Source organism: Ochotona curzoniae, unplaced genomic scaffold, assembly GCF_017591425.1.
Source record: "Ochotona curzoniae isolate NIBS_2020 unplaced genomic scaffold, NIBS_Ocur_1.0 scaffold_4505, whole genome shotgun sequence".
Taxonomy (NCBI): domain Eukaryota; kingdom Metazoa; phylum Chordata; class Mammalia; order Lagomorpha; family Ochotonidae; genus Ochotona; species Ochotona curzoniae.
The window spans coordinates 25,741,828-25,760,757 of NW_024467118.1; the positions used below are offsets into that span (position 1 = coordinate 25,741,828).

Here is an 18,930-nt window from a genome sequence, read left to right on the forward strand (position 1 = left end):
CGCATTTGGGGAGTAACCCAGCAGATGGCAGATGTCTCTATCTTGTTGGCTCTCTGCTTTTCAACTCAATTGGAAAAGAAGAAGAAGAAGAAAAAAGCCCAAATCATAAAACCTCCTCAATACTGAAACAGCATATTACTGTTTTTCCTAAGCCTTACTGACAGCTGCTTGATATTTACAACAGCTTCCTTTTTTACCAATGCTGGGGGTGCAACACAGGAGTGGGAGGACAGCGCATGGGGCCAGCACTACACAGGGGAAGGCTGGACTAAGCTCCCATTAGAAACCCAACGTGCGAATGACAGGCATCAGTAGTCACACAGTGCTTTTGACTTCTCAAGAAAAAACAGTTCCAGAACCTTCTTTTAGTCTTCAGTGGTGGTGAGGAGAGCTGGATTCACGTGGAGCTTGACCACGGGGCTCAGTACAGAGCTGGCCCATTGGCCACAGGCCTGGTCATACACACCTAAGAACAGTTTGGCAATCTGTGTCATCACTTAATAATGATGGTAAAGCAAAATGGAGGGGAAAGGGAAAAGGAAAGGTAAAAAGGGAAAACAGGAAGTTAAAGGCGGAAATATTGAAAACAATACTAACTTGCATCCTATAAAAGTCAGTGAATCCAAAGGACGCTTTCAAAACCTTAAAAATCAAGACATCTTATTTCATTTTTAAAGGGGACTACAAACAATCCGTCAAGGCAGAAACACACATTTCCTTAGGAAACACAAGGAGCACAGGTGCAGGGCTTTGGTTTCACCTGTGGGGCTGGCACTGGGCACTCACCGTGTAAACAAAGTTCCCCAGCAGTAGATAATCAGAGGTTTTGCCATTTCCAAACACAGTACCTGCGGGAGAAGCAGCAAGGCTGGTCAGGGAAGAAAATGCCAAGAATCTCTCAGAATCTTTTCAAAGACAATTCGTTTAAGAATGTTGAACAAAGAAGAGCGGTAGGGGATGCACAAGGGAACCAGCAAGGAGGCTGGTTTTTAAAATGCAGGAAGAAATCCCACAAAGTTCCCCTGAAGCCAGGATATAAATTACAGATCCAAGAGCTGACATGAAGAAGTAATCTGACTTGTTAACCAGTTCTCCCTTCACAAGATTGAAAAAAACCAAATAGATCAAACTAATTATGCCAGCAAATCTTCATTCTATAGCCTGTAAGGCAGGGTTAGGCATTCTGAACTCTAACAGAGAACTTTGCATATGCCTATGTAGATGAAGTGTTAGGACTCATCATTCTTGCTTTCCCTCCACAAAATCATTGCCAAAATTGTAGACCAAAAAGGGATTCACAAAAGTAACTCACATAGGGCTAAGACACACCAAGCAGTGTTCAAACAACGTGTCTTCTGATGAAGGAAGTGATAGCTAGCAAACCAAAATGATTTCTACTGATAAAAAAATACTTATGAAATTGTTGACTATTGAAATGTGGAAAAACCCATGATTTGTGTTATATGACATTTCTGAACATGTTCAGCCATCTTTTTCACATTCTATTCTAGAAGTACAAAATCCAGGAATGGCCTAGTGAAGGACAGGATTAGACAGGGAGAGTGGGGCAGACTGGGGGCAGGCTTCTCAGGAGCAGCCACCCACAGTTCCTGTCTCAAGCTGCATTGTCCTGGATTATTTATAATGAGTGTCCATGGAACTGTTTCTTTCCTTACAGGATCGAGTGGAACTGCCTTGATGTGGTTTGGCAGTTAAAACGAGGCAAGATATGAAGCACCACGCATGGTGTCTGAGCAGCGCGACTCGGCTAAATCATCCCTTCTCACTGTCTGCTCCTTGGATCTCTTTATGCTGAAAAATTACTGAAGATCCATAGAAGGTTTTGTTTACATGATTTATATCTATCAGTGGTAACCGAATTAGAAATTAAAACAAAAATATGTACTGACATGTCTTAAAATAACAGTTATAAATCCAAGAGATGGTCATTTAAACAACGAATTTTTCAGAAAAAACAACTATTTTCCCAAACCAACAATTACAACAACAAAAAATACTAGAGAGAAGATTGGCATCGCTTTACATGTTTACAACCTCCTTAATGTCTGGTTTAATAGAAGGCAGCTGCATTCTCATCTGTTACTTTGGCTGACATACAAGTACATGAGGGACGTCTAAGCGTTAGAATGGAGAAGAGGATTTTTAATCCTTAATCCTTTCTGTCAACTGTGAATATTCTTTGATATGATATTAAAACTCAAGTTGTTTCTTAAAGATATAGAGGTAATCTGTTAAAGGTTTCCTTGCCAGTGTGGAGTCTGAATCTGGGTGAAGGAACATTTGGTATTCTGTTATACCAAAATCTGTTGGCCCTCTCTGCACTAGATCCTTTCCCAATGTTAACTCTATAATCTCAAAGGAACTGGTGCTGCCTCCAACTCCAACACACAGGATGCTGTTACGGGAGACACCTGTTGCTCCAGACCATGCACAGTGCTTCATGCACACTTCCCTTTTTGCCACACAGAGACTTGTGAGCGTGTACATCACGTTTGAAGATTTCAGAAGGGACTGCATTGATGGCTCCTTCAAGGACATCTCTAAGGGAAAAGGGAGAGCACCAGTGACACAGACAATGACAACCGGCACAGTGGTACCAGTGTTTCAGCTTAGTTCCTAGTAGCTCCCCCACTGCTGCTTCTGCATCAGCAGGAACAAAGACAATGTTTTTAAAATTTTAATTTTAATTTTTATTTCAATGAGATTTATTGAGAGAAGGAGAGACAGAGAAAATTATCTTCTGCCTGCTGGTTCACTCCCCAAGTGAACCAACAGCTAGAGCGGAACCAATCCAAAGCCAGGAGCCAGGAGCTTCTTCAGGCTCTCCCACACAGGTGAAAAGACCCAAGGTTCTGTGCCATCCTCTACCACTTTCCCAGGTCACAAGCAGGGAGGTGGATGGGAAGTGGAGCAGTCGGGATACAAACTGGCACCCATGAGATCCCAGTACAGGCAAAGTGAGGACTTTAGCCACTAGGCTACCTCACGGGGCCAAAAGATAGTCTTAACAATGTTACTGAATTCCTGAAATGATGCAGTGATGACCTCATGAGTCATAACAAAGAAGTGGGTGCTCTAGGGGTCTACAGAATGTTCTGAAGTGAGAAGATAAATGAATATATAGCTATATAATCTACAGCCATGTTCTTACAGCATGCCTAGAACAGCAGCTCCAAGCACTGTTTCCAGTGAAATTGGATGCCTTGGGCAGCTTCCCATGAAACACAAGGATCTGCTTATCAGGAAGTGGTGATACCTGGGAATTCCTAACAAAGCCTGTGGTTGCCATAGTTTTTTAGAGGCTTGCTGGTTTGAGCTATTTGTAGGCTTATTTATTTATTAATTTTCTATATTTAGAATGGTGAAATAGCAGTTTAACAGAATGCATATGTCATGCCTTCCAAGCCTATACCAACTTCACATTTTAAAGATGAATTTTAACTGGAGAATGTGACTTAGGCCCAGGTATCTCGAATTGCACCCTGGACTTCAGTGTCCCTGTGCTGCACAAAGTGGAATGAATCTACATGACTACCAACTGATGGACAGATAAGAAAAATGTAATACAGGTATACAAAGGAATATCATTCAGCTAAGAAAATAAATGGAAGACAGATTCATGCTGCAACAAGGACAAAGCAAGGTCACCTGCTATATAATTCCATTATATGATATATTAAGAATAGGAAAATCAACGGAGACACAAAAGTCAATGGTTGCTGTGGTGTTGGATTTGGGTGAGAGAGAAATAGAGACTGTTACTTGGGTACTCGGGTACTTTTTTCCCCAGATAGAAGTTTATTTGTTAATTTACTTGAGTCAGTGATGCACACACACACAGTGCTTCCTATCCCCTGACTGGCTTCTCAGATGCCTGCAGCAGCCTTGTGTCAGGCTGGAGGCTGAAGCTGCATGGCAGCAATCCAACCACCTGAGCCATTATTACAGGCTCTGAGGGTATGCATTAGCAGGAAGCTGGAGTCTGTGGCTGGAGCTGGGATTGTGGATTGTGGGCAACCGAACCAATGGTTTGCTAGGTCACATGAGTTCCCTGGGGTAGGTTATCTTTACAGCGTGTTGAAAACGTTCTGATATTAGACAGTGGTGGCATTTGCATAAGTCTGTGAATATACTAAATTTTTTTGTGTTGTAAACTCCAAGAGGATGTGTTTTATGGTACACAAATGGCATCTCAAAAACAAGCTCACTGTATTTCTCCTGGATTACTGGGTCAGTATTCTTAATACTGAGATTTTTCTCATCATTCCCATGACCTAAAGACTGAGAAATATTTACTGTTGTAATTTATTGAGTGCTTAATAAACACAGGAGATTAATGTCTCTGCTGGGGCGTGAGTTGCAGTCCTCTGTAATTCACATGCTCTCTTGTGAATTCACACACAATTTATTGACTACCTATGGGACAAGAGGTACTGTTCCAAGCCCTACAAATATAACTAAAGTCACCAATAGTCTGCCCTGCTGAGGCTCTGTTTGTAAAAGAGGTTGTAGACAGCATGAAGGACAGGGGCAGAGCTCACCCTGAGAGAGAGGTGTCGTGAGGACCTAGGGGATGACAAGGGGACAGAGTGCAAGGCTGGGTGGGACAGGTGTTGGGGGCTCTGTTGGATCGGTGACCTCTGGGAGGGCCTTTCTGAAGGGAGACCACAGGGGGGGAAAAACCCTGGTGAGGACTGAGGAGGGAATGGAGGTGAGAGTTTTGTTCTAAAGGAGCCAAGTCTTCATGGGGTTCTGAGGAAAGCAGCATCTGGCTTGATTTAGATTTTACAAGGTTCCCTTTGGCTACCTAGAGTGAGCCAGCACTCTTTTCTGTGGGCACCCAACTGGGGAGACAGTTCGCTTGGCCCATCCTTCGCACTGACATCTTTTCGGATGGTACACGACAGCCATTTTGGAGCAGAGGCATTCAATGATGGAGTGTCTCCTCCAAGATCTCAAGGCCAGGTCTGCTCTGGGACAGAGTGGCAGCATCCGCTCCAGCCTGGAGGGGAGCTGCTCTCGAAGGTGGCTGCAGAATCATTTCCGTGTGTCAGGGAAATAGACCATGGTACCCTATCTCAAAGAGAAGAGCATAAAATAACTCCCTTGGAGGGAACAGAAATAAAGTTTATCCTCGAAGATGAACATAAAAACAGATTAGAAATCTCACCCAGAAAGTCAGCCCCAGTACTCCGGAAAATGCTAACCTGTGTGATTAGGTCCAGTATTAAGTGCTTAATATAAGCCTCCTAGGTATAATAAACAGACTACATAAAATATTAGCACTTATTGTCTTCAAACTATACATCAACAGAGGAAAGGAGGAAAGAGCCTTGAAACGTAACTCTTGGGAAGTTCAGAAAACACGAGAAGGAAAGAAGAAAGGCTTTGCATATATTAAATCACTGGGCTCCCAAAGGAATAATAAAAATCTTTAAAGTGTGTACAGCTTCGGGATGCATGTATTTTAGGTTCAAGAAAATACCATAAAATGAAACACTGCTGTACTTTTTAACGTTTATCGACAATGAGTTATTTTTCTAAAAAAAGAAAGAGGACAGTCACCTCTTAGCGTTCATATCCTTTCTACTTACCATACTGAAGGGCTTTTAGTGGAAACCAAAACAGAATAACTGAGTGGAAGAGGCCATTTAAACAATGAACCCAGAAAACCTGAGGGAAAACAAAAATCCATGAGAACCATTTGTGATAAACTAGTGCTGTGAACTCTGACCCTTCTTTTTATCTATGAGCTAGATTCACAAAACGTGTTTCTGTCAGGCCACCACTGTGAATTCATAGACCTGACAGACACTTTCTGCCTCTTAGACGTTCATGGGTCATTTATTTATTTTTATGTTTCTCAAAATGTTTTTTCAGCTTCACTTCAATTTTCTTTCCTGCTTTTCAAAAGCCAAGTTTCAAGCATTTACATTTCTGCCACCAAACCAGAAATTCCTTAACTGAGGCAATTTTCACAATTCTAGAAGAGTGGGCTTTTAAAAAGATGGTAATTTGAGGAAGTCTCTTTTGTTACACTTAGTGTAACTGCAAACTTTAGAACAATATAGAATCACACTTTTCTCCATACACAGACACAAATACATAGTTTATAATAAAAAATAAATAGAACATTTCAATCGTATAATCACCAAAGCACTATAAACATGATGGAACCCAGCAAAGGCTCACAATTTTCTAAACACTGCTCAATATCAAGTTTCCTATTCCATCACATCATTGAATACTTATTACTTTTTATGTCTGAGGATCACCGGTATTTTCTTTGTAACATGGAAGTAAAAGATTAAGTCATAGAAAAAAAACTACTTAGAATTCTTGTGGCCTTCTGAACAGTTGCAGTTTTGTCATTTCAAAGTGTTTCCTGCAAACAACACTGATGCTAAATCAAATTGGCATGTATTAATAGTTTTAAGCTGTTCAAACAACAGAAATTAAGTTGCCTGCCTCCCAAAATTTTCCACTGTGATCTCAATGTCCTTTGTTAGCTCACCCAGCCACACTGGGTTGTATGATCCAATTTACGCTCCAATACATTACACATTTGAACTTGTGTTACTCATTAACCTTTGTCTCTTCTCCTCACTGTGTCATTACCACAAGTTTTTATTTGACAGAAAGCACAGGTGGGTGCAAGAAAAATTAGTTCTACTTTTCCATTTTCCTGACCGATACTTATTGTCACATGCTAATCCTTTAACCCCGGTCATGACCTTAGAGCCTGCGACCCTTTTTACCATAACAAATGGCAGGATCCTCATTCAAGGCCACCAGGCTTCTCCACTGGGGACCCACAGCAACTGCTGTGTACACAACTATGCATTTTGTAGTCATTTGTCCCTGCATTTGAAAACACTTTATGGGATTTAATCACAGAGTTCTCACTGAAATCATTAGAAAAATCCATAAACCCCAGACAAAACGGTTGGCAACTTACGTATGCAAAGCATACATATTCAAACGGATATAGAAGCTGTGTAACCTATTTGGGTTGGTCTTATGAGTTTTATAAAAGCCTGGACTGAACCGACAGTGAAATACTTCTGCGACAACAAAGGAGGCAAAGAACGATGTGCCCAGAGTGAAACTATCAACATCTACACCTTTTTCCTGGCCACAAAATCCTGTTCAAGCTCCCATGTGCACAGAGCATGAAAGGATGTAGCTTTGCAGGAGGGACTTTGAGTCATCCTATGAGGACTAAGGGATGACACAGCCTGCGGTTAGGACCACAGGACCCCAGAGCTGTGGCAGATGGGGTCCTGTGACTGCGACTGAGGCAAATGTGTGCACTGGTAAGCATTACTTTGAGTGTACCAGCAGGCATGCAACTTTCCTAACTCTCAGGTTACCTTTTAGGGAAATAAGAGCTCATGTCCATTGAATGTGCTTTGATTGTGGCTTTACATCATTTGAAAATGTTCACCATCAGTAACAAAAGGACATTACAAACAGGATATCATAAACAAACTTTAAAAGTCCACGGGCAAAGCATTAAAAAAGAAAATTACAGGCATTGGGCAAGATAGAGGTATTTTTCAGAATCAGTGTGTTCTTTTCCATAACAAACTCTGATTATTTAAAAACAGTGCCATCTGGTTGTTTGTGAGTATACGCATGTGTACACACACATTGGTAAAGATCAAATCTGAGAATAGCCTTCTGAGCCGTAAATGTAGCATGGCCATTTACAGTGTAAGGTTAGAGGCAGCAGGACACCTGTTTTCCTGGCATACACAGAATAAGTGTTGCTGGTTATGAATTAATATGCATTAAAATATCCCATATTAACTATCTGAAACTCAAGTGCTGAATTATGTTCATAAAAAGGGATTCTTTTACATGTGAGCAATACTGTGAAGGTACACTAAATTATTTGCCGTTTTTAAAATACTAACACAAAATTTTTTACTGTTTCTAAATGGTATCTACCTTGACTGTCAAAAAGCATTTTTTCCTTCTGGATGCTCACTAAGCAGAGACCTGAACACCAATGCAAATACTTGACAACATGAGAACACTTAAAACAATGCACGGAAACATGGATATTTAAAGATAAATCTATTTGGGTTCAGCAAATTTTTGAAGTTCAAGGTAAAGTTATCTTTTAACTCTATTTTATGTGAACATTTTGTAGTACCCTTGTATATTTTAGCAAACTGTGCAGAAAATGAGTCTTTTTTATCCTTTGGTTACAAAAGGTGACCACAGCCTACAGTTTCTTTTGTAGAATGTAAAGCCAGACTGTGATTTCAGATAAAATATTGAGTATTTTATCTTATGTTTTTAACCTCATGGTTTGGAAATCCTTAGCATTATGATTAAATGGACTACTTCTCAAAGACTATAGTTTTAGTGTCTGGCACACTGGATCTAAAATTCAAATGAGGATGAAGTTATTTCACAGGCTGAGAATGAGTAAAGACTTTTACAATGGCACCCAGACCTTTACATATGTGAAGCCTGCTCCTCTCAGTCCTGGAGAGCTGGTCCCCGCCAGGGGTGTGACCTTTTCCCTACAACACGGCCAAGACAGAAGCCAGAGGACAAAAAGGCCCATGACTTCTGTGTGCCCAATCAGTATACTGCTACCTGCCAGCTTCTGTGAATTGTGGTGATGTCTGAATTCTATGGCATAAAAAACGCCAAAGGAAGCCAACCATCCAAACCCTTTGCTATCCCTATGAGATCTCAAGAAATCATTTTCCATGGCTTGCATCTTGGAGTTAGCTGAGGCTGGCATCTCCTTGCCCTTGGAAAACCAGATGCTCCAGTTCCAACTGCACACATGCTGGGATCCTGCTCCTACCTTGGTGTTGAAATCCAGGGCGTTCTGAGATGTCTTGTACAACTCGGGGTACTTCAACATATTCTCTTTTCTGCATGATCGCTCAAATATTCCAAGAGTTAAGGGCGGCATTGCTGTAAACATCTGAAGTGCACAGATTAGACATTAAGCCAAGTAGTCAGGCATGGGGTGAACCTTTATCCCAAATATTTGATAAAACAGGAATTATTAAATAGCAGAAACTTACCACATTATATAGACCTATGCACCATCTTTCAAACAGGATCTGTCCAGAGAAACCATTAACAAAGGCAAACCAGATCTGGGGAGAAAACAACCCCAAAGCCCCAGATTAGCGCACAAAAACCGAAATGCAACGCTCAGCATCTCTCTGTGCAAACATTACAGAGCAGTGGCAGTAAGTAAGCTTTTTTCCTAGATTCTGTTGAAAATGCCATTTCTTTGCTTTTCTTTTTAGTTTAAAAGGATGATCTATTGCTTATGTCACAACATGCTTTGTTTCTAGGATAGCAAAGAGTGATAGAACAGGTAATCATGGATTTTAAAAAATAAGTATAAGTTTGATTCTAAAAGTCGCTGGAGATAATATAGGAGGACACTTTAAAATGTTCCTGGGAAAATGTAATTAAAAGATAAGTCTCCTTGGGGGCAGCACAAACTTTTGACTTTCACGTAATGTTTTTATTCATATGCAATTCCATGAAGTTTTTGAAGACCTGCTGTATTTATATGTCATTAAATTTTTAGCTTTAATTCTCCATTAAAATATTTATTAAGGCACAGTTGAAAGACATTTTCAAGTTACAATGGTAACATTTTATTTGGGAAATAATTTTCTGCAATAATATAATCATTGTTTTCTTCCTTGTTAGTTGCTTACATTCAGTTCTGTTAAATAATTTGCAAATTTACTTTCTGGAAAACCTGCTGTTCACAGTGTCTCTTCTTACCCAACTCTCCTTACAGTTATGTAACATGCATTTCTTACGTGCTATGTGCTTGAAAATGACGTTAAAGGATGTAGTTTATGGTACAGATATTATTATTTTGGACATTTAGCCTACATCTAGCTTTTGTTATTTTAAATAATTCTGAACTGAAACTCTATACATCTTTTTTATCCTTAAGTTGAAGATATGAAATTACATGAAATTCTTAAAGTTCTTGATCATTACTGCTATCAAGATTTTCAATTTGAATTTATAAATTACTAACTCAGATTTCATTTTAATAAAAATCAAATCTTTAGCATCTAGTGCATAATGTTCATGTATGATTTCCAACTCACTTTAAATTAGCAACCTCAACTCTGGAAACAAAATTAGGGAGCAGCATACAGAAGTTTTTCTTCAATATGTTAAAAACGGTTATCAGTAAATCAATGGTATACACATAATGTTTTTCAAAAACTGATCTTAATTATACCAGAGATCAAGCTGACTCGGAAGAAGTCTGGTTACATAAACAAACACAAAAAGATATTATAACCACAACTACAACAAAAATCCAAACCAATCAACAAAACAAAGAACCAGGAGAGCAATCCTGACAAGGTCCAGCAAATTCACCATCACAGCATTGCAGCTGCAAACTATGTGCACACTTTGTGTTTCATTTAATCTCATTATAGAAGCACGCGCTGCTACAAATTTACCATTTATCAATATGTGCCCAGGCTGGCCTCTCAGTGAACAGTCGGTGGATTCACACCGATCCTCTCCCCATGGGTACTGCAAAAGGATGATTGAGTGTATATAAAAACAAATGTATGCTTCATGAGATCCAAGAGCAAACAAGGTAGCAAAAGTACATGAAAAATATGCGTCTGCCTGTGGCGAGAGGGCTGTACCACAGGGGAGCAACAACAGCAGCCAAGCACAGGAATCTTAGTCCAATCTGAAATTCTTACTTGCTTTGCTACACATATTCACAGAAAAAAATGAACATTTGCCTATATAAGGAACCAAGTCTTCTGTGAAGCCAAACTATGAGAACTTAGTATTTGTATGCAAGTTCAGCTTAGTCTTTCTCTCTTGTAACACAAGTTGATAAAAACAGGCTGCAGCACTCTCTTCTGTTTTTGAGTCTGACCTTTTGGAGATGTGGACTGCATGAACACCTGTTTGTGAAACCCTGGGTGATGGTACCATTCTCCCTGAAGGCAACTGTGATTCACTGCAGTGCAATATTGTAAGAAGCTCTTTCAGGTTTCTAAGGGTGTAGTAGACACACAAGGGGATTATAAATGCAAAGTTTTAATTATGGCCTCTCAAAAACACTGTCTGCTCTTTCCTGAAGACAGTGGGGGCTCTTCGGTATCACATGTACCTAATGGACATGATTTGGCTCAATGATTACGGTTCTAGATATATTTGCAACTGTCGATACTGTAAAAGCTTGTGTTGTTAACGAATCTGTGTGTACAAACATTTTAAAATGTGAACCCTCTCTGTTTCCTTGTGTGTACTATCTGGTGCTGATTCAAAGTCTATAATAGTTTCAAATTGAAAACCCTCCTAAAACAAAATAATAATTATAGAAGATTTCAATAAAAAAGCACAAAAAGACAACTTAGCTAAGTTCAAAGATTACAGTCATAAATTAAATGTCTGATGGCAAAAATTTAAGAAGAAAATTACGTTTCTTTGCTATTTTATTTTTCATGCTGAAAGGTAGGTAAGCATGTTTGTAGGAATTTATTTCATGCATTTAAAAATGTTAACATTCTAGTATGTTACATTTTGTAAAAAGAGGAAGACGTGACCAGATAAAAATAGGGACTTTCAATATAATACTCTGCATATTCATGGAAATATTTTGGCATTCTAGTTTGTATATTTTAAAGGAGGAAGGGAAAGTCCTGACCAGTGGAGTCGCCTGGCAGAGGCTGATAGGGGCTGTCTGACATTTGTAGTAAGATGATATATTACGAACACAGTTAAATAAGACAACACCTATATTACCATAAACACATCGGATTCCCTCCTGAAAGCTCAACCAAAGCCAACGATGCATAAAGAAAGTGTCAGATCCTCTGGGAGTGTCTAGACTATTTAAATTCTTTGAAATGAGACTTTTTTTTCCCCCTCAGTAATTCTTGCTGGGAAGGCATCACCTTACTGACTTTACTCAAAACTTACAGAAATTAAAAACACAACATTGTTGTAGGAGCTTGCCATGAAAACTGGGTGTGACTGATAATTTGAAAGAAAAAGCCTTCCTTGCAAGGAAGGAGTCAGCCATTTCAGAAGGAAAAAAGTCTCTTTTCAAAGAGCCAAAAATTTAAAATGCACACCTAGGTCTGGTGCTAAGGCAGTATAAAGTAAAAGCTTAACACACCCCCCCCTCCCTGCCAGATTTGCACGAATTTGGTTGGCTGTAATTTATAGCAGTGAAATAGCGAAACAGCAACATGCCTGGCAACACAATGATGGGAAAGTAGGTTGTTGTAGAGATCATCTATAAACCCAGAGTGTCCAGGACGGGTCCTTTAGCAGTAAAGAAACCTCAGACCTGCTTCTGTCAGGAGTATTTCCTACATTCCCTCTCCCAGTAGAGGCGTGGCAGCTAAAGCCTCACAGACATTTTCCTGATGGAGCATTTCTGCATATTAAACAGCAGCTTACAAATAGTCCAAGAGTCCTCTGCTCCCACGCCTGGTCTGAAAGGCGAGATTGGAGACTGGCAGTTGTCCTCACTAGAGATTCAATGATGTGCTTTCTGTCTATTCATTCACAGTATTGGCATGAGCCATTAACATCTGCAGAACCTGTTTAGGCGGGCATAAGTCTGGTATCTGGGAACTGATTTAAAAGGTCAATTTGTTTCCAAGACAGTTGAATTATATTACAAATACATTTCCATAGAGTGCTAAAAGAAAATTAAAATGAGATTTACAGGAATGTTTAAGACTCACTTCCTACTTAAGATATATAAAGGACTGGATCAGTGTTAACTATCTCTTGCAGTGGCTTGAAGCTCACAGCCAAATGACCATAAATCACATAACTCTGGACCTGGAACAGAATGAGCAGGTTTAGCTTTGAGTTTAATATATTTTATTTTACTCATTGGTACATAAATTTTACCCACTTTATTGTCTATTGCCTATTAATCTAGGTTTTAAAAGTAGCAAGTTCACTATTATTTCATTTTATATAATTATACTTTTAAAAGATTTATTATTGACAGTGGCTTTAAACTCCTAGTATCTTAAAATGTTCATGCAATTAAATGGTGTGAGTTAACATTTCTTTGAATGACAGTGATTTGGGATGAGAAGAACATGTCATTAGAAAAACAGGTATACCGGAGAGAATCAAGATGGCAGAATAGGGTAAGGACATGTTTAAATGAACGGAGAGACATTTAATCAGGATGAAACAGAGAGGACACATTCCAGGAAATAGGAGAGGACAGAACAACAGAAGAGGGGTACCTGGAGACTGACAGACACAGGAAAGCAGTGAAAACAATGGTGTGGTGTTGCATTGACTGATACTCCTGTGGCATTCAGTTAATGTCGATCTGAACTCCAGCAGCAGCCAAAACTGCACCAGCAACCAGGTGGGAAGGGACTTTCACTGGGACCTTGGGAGTTGAACCAGACAAAGAACTGTCCATCCAGAAAGCTTTGCTGGATATGTTATCCTAGCCGACAATTTTTTTCTTTTAGAATCTGGAATATGTCACTCCATTCTCTTCTTGCCTGTAGAGTTTCCTGTGAGAGGTCTCCTATGAGTTAGTTATTTAGTAGCATGTTATTTAACTTCATGGTGTTGTTAATTTATTTTTTCTCCCAGATGTTGATTTTGTTTTGTGGATTTTCATTTAAGGGGATGTATAGTAGCTGTGTAATGGAGACTGTCATATCTAGTAACATGTCATTTAACCTCATGGCATTATAAATTTCTATTTTTCTTTCTATGTTGATTTTGTATGGTGCCTTTTCATTTAAGGGGATGTACAGTAACTGTGAAATGGAGACTAACATCCAGATGTGAGGATACAATGTAGTATGCATTTCTATTTTCAGACAAAGATGGACTTAAAATGAAACAACTTACTATATCTTGACAATAGGATGCTGGACTCTCTGCCATTGTCCAGGCCCACTATGATGGACATATGACTGTGTACGAAGAACTATACTGTAGTAATTACAAAGGGGAACTAGGCGGGGGGTGGAATTAGGGAGGGGATAAGAGAAATCCCAGGTGCCTCTTTAGTTGTATCATAAAATGATAATAATAATAATAAATAAAAAAGATTAAAAAAAGAAAAATAGGTATACCAAAAAAAGTGGAGATAGAAGAAAACTTCCTAGGAAAGACTCAAGGTTGACATCTAAAATGAAGCATAGTTTTTGGAGCTTAAAAATAACCTTGAAAGCAGATTTTCCTTCAAACATGACCATTCCATACTAAATTTTGCAGTAATGAATAATATTCATGTCCATGGATAATTTGTGCAGGTTCCTAATATTTGGTTATATTCCCTAAGAAGTTGTATTTTCATTATACATTTTAAATGATCAATACGTGAAAACTTATAACACTTCAAAATAAAGCTTGTGTTTACTAACCTGATTTATCATGAGAGCTGTGCTTACTCATTTTAACAAGGGGATAAAAGGCACAAGAAATTACTGACTCAAACACACAACAGTCTACAGCTAATGCATCAGCAAAGGTAGATGCAATTTTGAATTTTATTTGGTTGTATTTTATTTGGTTGCTCAAATTGTTAGCTTGTTGGTATCTAGTATGAGCAATTATTTTATATAGCACCTAGCTATGTGTTGTATTTTCGGACAGAAAGAGAGGACAAAGTACAGACAAACATTGGCATGTGGCATCCTCAGCTTTATGAGGACACAGGTGAGTCCCGAAGGGCAGTGAGGGTGGACAAGTCATGCAAAACCCACTGCTGTGCTTTGCAGAGGGGCTACAGAAACAGAAAACTGATAACCCCAGAACCCCACTACGTCAAACAGAGTTTCTCACGGTAAACAAATATAGAATGAAAGGTAAGTAACTATTTTTCACATCCTGTCTCACCATTTATTTCATGTATCCAGCCACCAGTGCTGGGGTGTCCTGTATGGTAGCCATGGGCTGTATGGTAGCCTTGAACACTTGAAATCTGATTTGTGCAAATGGGAATGTACTAAGATATAAAATACATACCAGATTCTGAGCACTTTGTACCAAATCAATGTAAAAATATGTCACCAATATTTTTTATACTGATTATATGTGAAAATTGTATTTTAAATATATTGTGGTACATAAAACCTCAAATTAAAATCAATTTGGGCTTTCCTTTTTGCATTCTGCTAACTTCTGTGGTTTCTGGAAGATCTGCAAGATCTGTGTGTCTTGCATTGTATTTCTGATGGCAAGCTCCTTTAAGGTAGGAACTGCACTGGATTTCCTCTGCAGTTGCTGGACCAAGCCTGGTGCCTGTAGGTGCTGCGGTGCTTTCAGAAGTGGTATCCCTGACCCAGGTTTTCATTTCTAAAACGATGCTATGTTGTCATGTGCCATCAATGATGTATCACATATGACGATGGTCCCAAATATTCTATCACCCAGTGACATTACAGCCAACTCAGATTATGTAAATGTTGCACTTTATGATGTTTGCACTATGATGGAATAACGTAACACCAAATCTCTCAGATATTTCTGCTAAGCAATGTACACTGTATTTGATCCACAAAAAGGGTGATAGAAACCCTTTGCTCTCCAGGAGCAGGGATTGAGTATTCTAAAATTATTACACACCAGTCTCATCTGAACTCATAATATTAACCAAACTAAAAACACAGAAACAGCCCCATACAGCATGGGTCACTTGTTACGCAACCAAGCGCTGTGCTTGGACACACAGGAGAATGAGCAGATTTCCCGTCCCAAAATCTCCACGTGTGTTTCCTTTTAGACCCACACCTTCACTTCCTCCTAGAGCTAGAAGTGCAACCCCCAGGTTGGCATTTATTACTCTCTTTACTTCTCTTCTCAAATACAGTTTCTGAGTTTTTATTAGCCCTCAGTAACATATTACATTCTTTGTAAGATTTTGAGCTTCATAAACATGCAGTATAGTTTTCACTCTTTCAAAAACCGAACACATTATTTCATGAGAAATTCTAATTCAATGTATCTTAACCAAAGCAACATAACAGTTCGAGCCATACTTTAAACATTCATTATTCTCCATGGCCCATAAACTTTTTCTTTGATATAGTAGCAAGTCATAAAATGCTAACTGGATATATGTAACATTAAGCATTAATTAAAACACCAAGAAAATGTCTTCAGAAAGAAAACTTCTTGAGATACACACATTGGCAAATAGCAAGGATTTCACATTTAACCTTCTATTACCTCAATTATATAGAGGACGATGTTCTTGTAGAAGCAATACAAAATGCATTTGGAGACTCGGTTATAGTTCCAGGCACCATGAACCATCAATAAATTTTTCAAATACTTGAACTAAAAGAAGAGGGGGAAAAGTTAGTGCTTTTCTCCTCCACGTTAGCTGACTGGGAGGGATGGTGCCTCTTGGCAGACATCAACACTTTACCTGTGCAATAGAGTAGTCAGAAGAATTAGCTGCCTGCAGGCCTTCATTGCCACTTATCCCCACACCAACGTGAGCTGTCTGTATCATGCTGACGTCATTTGCTCCATCACCAATGGCAAGTGTTATGACTTTGACTTGTTTTTTAACCATGTCCACGACTTCCGATTTTTGAAGAGGAGAAACCCTTAAATCAGAACAGATTCAAATGAATAATTCTCTAAATGACCATGACAGAAAAGTCTAGGTTTACAAAATATTTAGCTCTCTGTTAAGTAGCTGCTTACTTGTAAGGTATTGAGAAACACACACACACACACACACACACACACACACACACACACACCTCAGAATCAAATTTAATGGACAGCTAAAAGACACGGGCTCCATTGAATGTCAAACATTCGAGTTCAGAAAGTCCATTATTTGCCTAAATAATATCATGATTGCTATTTCTTCATATCTGATTGAAAAAGGCACTTAGGTTGTTGAATGGTAATCCAAATATTAAGTCTAAGTATTACCTGTAAAATAAAAGCTTCTAGCTTTGTTGAGTTGGTCTTATTGTCTTACCATTCAAAACAACTTAAAATTAATAGTGGAAAATTGGATAACCTCTTTTTCTGTTTTCAGACACCAGACCAAGAACCTCACTATAATTTATGATTTTATTTTCCTCCAAACCCAATGACTAATGGTGTGTTTATGTAGCAAGTGCTTATGTAGATGGGTCAGAAGAGAGAACCCCAGAATCTACTAAAATCAGATTAGGTATCAAATTAAGAGTAACTGTTCTCAACCTTTTAAAAAGTTTTTAGGCTAGTGGCTAAAGTCCTTCCTTGCTTTGCACGCACTGGGATCCCATATGGGTGCCAGTTCCAATCCCAGCAGTCTTGTTTCCCACCCAGCTCCTGCTTGTGGCCTGGGAAAGCAGTCAAGGATGGCCCAAATCCTTGGGATGCTGCATCTGTGTGGGAGACCCAGAAGAGGTTTTGGGCTCCTGGCTTTGGATCAGTTCAGCTACAGCCACTGTGGCCATTTGGGGAGCAAATTACTGGACAGATCGTCTCTGTCTTTCCTCCTTTCTGTACATCTGACTTTCCAATAAAAATAAACAAATCTTAAAAAAAAAGTTTTTTAAGAAGTAAGTCCTATGCAGCTGGTGCTGTGATACAGCAGGCAGCAACACTGAGGCACTGGTATCCCGCATGAGCAATGGTTAAACTCCCAGCTGCTCTACCTTGAATTTATCTCCCTGCTAATGTGCCTGGGAAAGCAGCAGAGGCTGGCTAAGGTCCTTGGGCCTCTATGTCCAGATAGGTTATCCAGAAGAAGCTCCTAGCTCCTGGTTCCTAGCTTTGGATTGATCCAGCTCTGGCCTTTGCAGCCATTTGGGGACAGAGCAATGCGATGGAAGACTTCTCTTTCTCTGTAACTTTGCTTTTAAAGTACATAACAGAAAGAAAGAGAACCCCTAAGACAGTTATAGAAAATTCAAAGACAGAAGGCACTCACATAATTAAGGTGTTTCTCATACTATACTGAATATTATATAGAAAGACAGGTGGCTAATCTTGGGTTAGGCTGACAATAGGCATGCCATATGCACAACGGTTTGAGTTCTGGCTGTTCTACTTCTAGCTTATTGCTAATGCACCTGGGGAAGCAGAAGAGAGTCCAAGTGCCTAGACCTTTGCCACCCTTGTGGGAGACGCACATGGAGTTCTAGGCTTCCTGGCTTCAGCCTAGCCCAGCCTCTACTGTATGGCCTTTGGAGGAGTGAACAGGCAGATATCTTCCCCTCCTATTCATTCTGTCAAAGAAATAAATAGAAATCCAAGAAAACCAAACCAAACGAAAAAACAAATAAACAAACAAGAAAACCCAGGAAGACTAAATAAGTATTAGTTCAGCAAATTAGTTACATAGTAATTAAATATTAAGAAACAATATATACAAGGTCAGTAGATAAGATAAATCTCAGTCACCTTCTTTATCAAGGGTAAATGGTACAGGTATATAACAAATATCTACTAAAACATATGGTAAGTCACTTATTGTTTTATTTATAAATGGAGATTGTTGCTCTAAAAGAATTAATTTTGAATGTTCTGATTATTTCTAGAGGAAAAGTTTCCAGTAGTAATACTCTATACAAACATGTGTCTTTAGGAGTGAGCCCTCAACGCCTTCAAAATGGTTTCAGACAATCACGTTCAAGGCTGACAACCATTGCATGAGGCAGTGAGTTTGCCTGCATAGGGAATGAGTCTTCTCAGCTTTATATTCTCAGTGCCTGATCCAGAAGGGGCACTCAATAAATGATTGCTCTAGGAAAGAATTATTTTTAATTTTTTTCTTTGGATTTCCTTTCAGAATCTGGCAGTTGTACAAAAGGATACAACTGTGAGCTCAGCAAGGGAATGAATATCAGCCTTTTTAATGGGCTCTTTCAGTATTAGCCCCCATTTTTCTTCGAAGCAATTTTC

The 18,930-nt window shown here is 39.2% G+C and overlaps 1 protein-coding gene across 2 annotated transcripts in view; it reads right to left on the bottom strand.

Annotated features, from left to right (window-relative positions):
• The window catches only part of ATP8A1 (ATPase phospholipid transporting 8A1), a 220,875-nt gene that overhangs the window by 41,346 nt on the left and 160,599 nt on the right, over nucleotides 1–18,930 (bottom strand). For both annotated transcript variants that reach the window (XM_040966355.1, XM_040966356.1), the window contains 6 exons: nucleotides 16,445–16,628; nucleotides 16,243–16,353; nucleotides 9,078–9,152; nucleotides 8,852–8,974; nucleotides 5,616–5,694; nucleotides 787–848 (listed from right to left, as the gene is read on the bottom strand). In XM_040966355.1, the coding sequence (XP_040822289.1) occupies nucleotides 787–848; nucleotides 5,616–5,694; nucleotides 8,852–8,974; nucleotides 9,078–9,152; nucleotides 16,243–16,353; nucleotides 16,445–16,628 (634 nt within the window). The remainder of the gene's footprint in view (nucleotides 1–786; nucleotides 849–5,615; nucleotides 5,695–8,851; nucleotides 8,975–9,077; nucleotides 9,153–16,242; nucleotides 16,354–16,444; nucleotides 16,629–18,930) is intronic.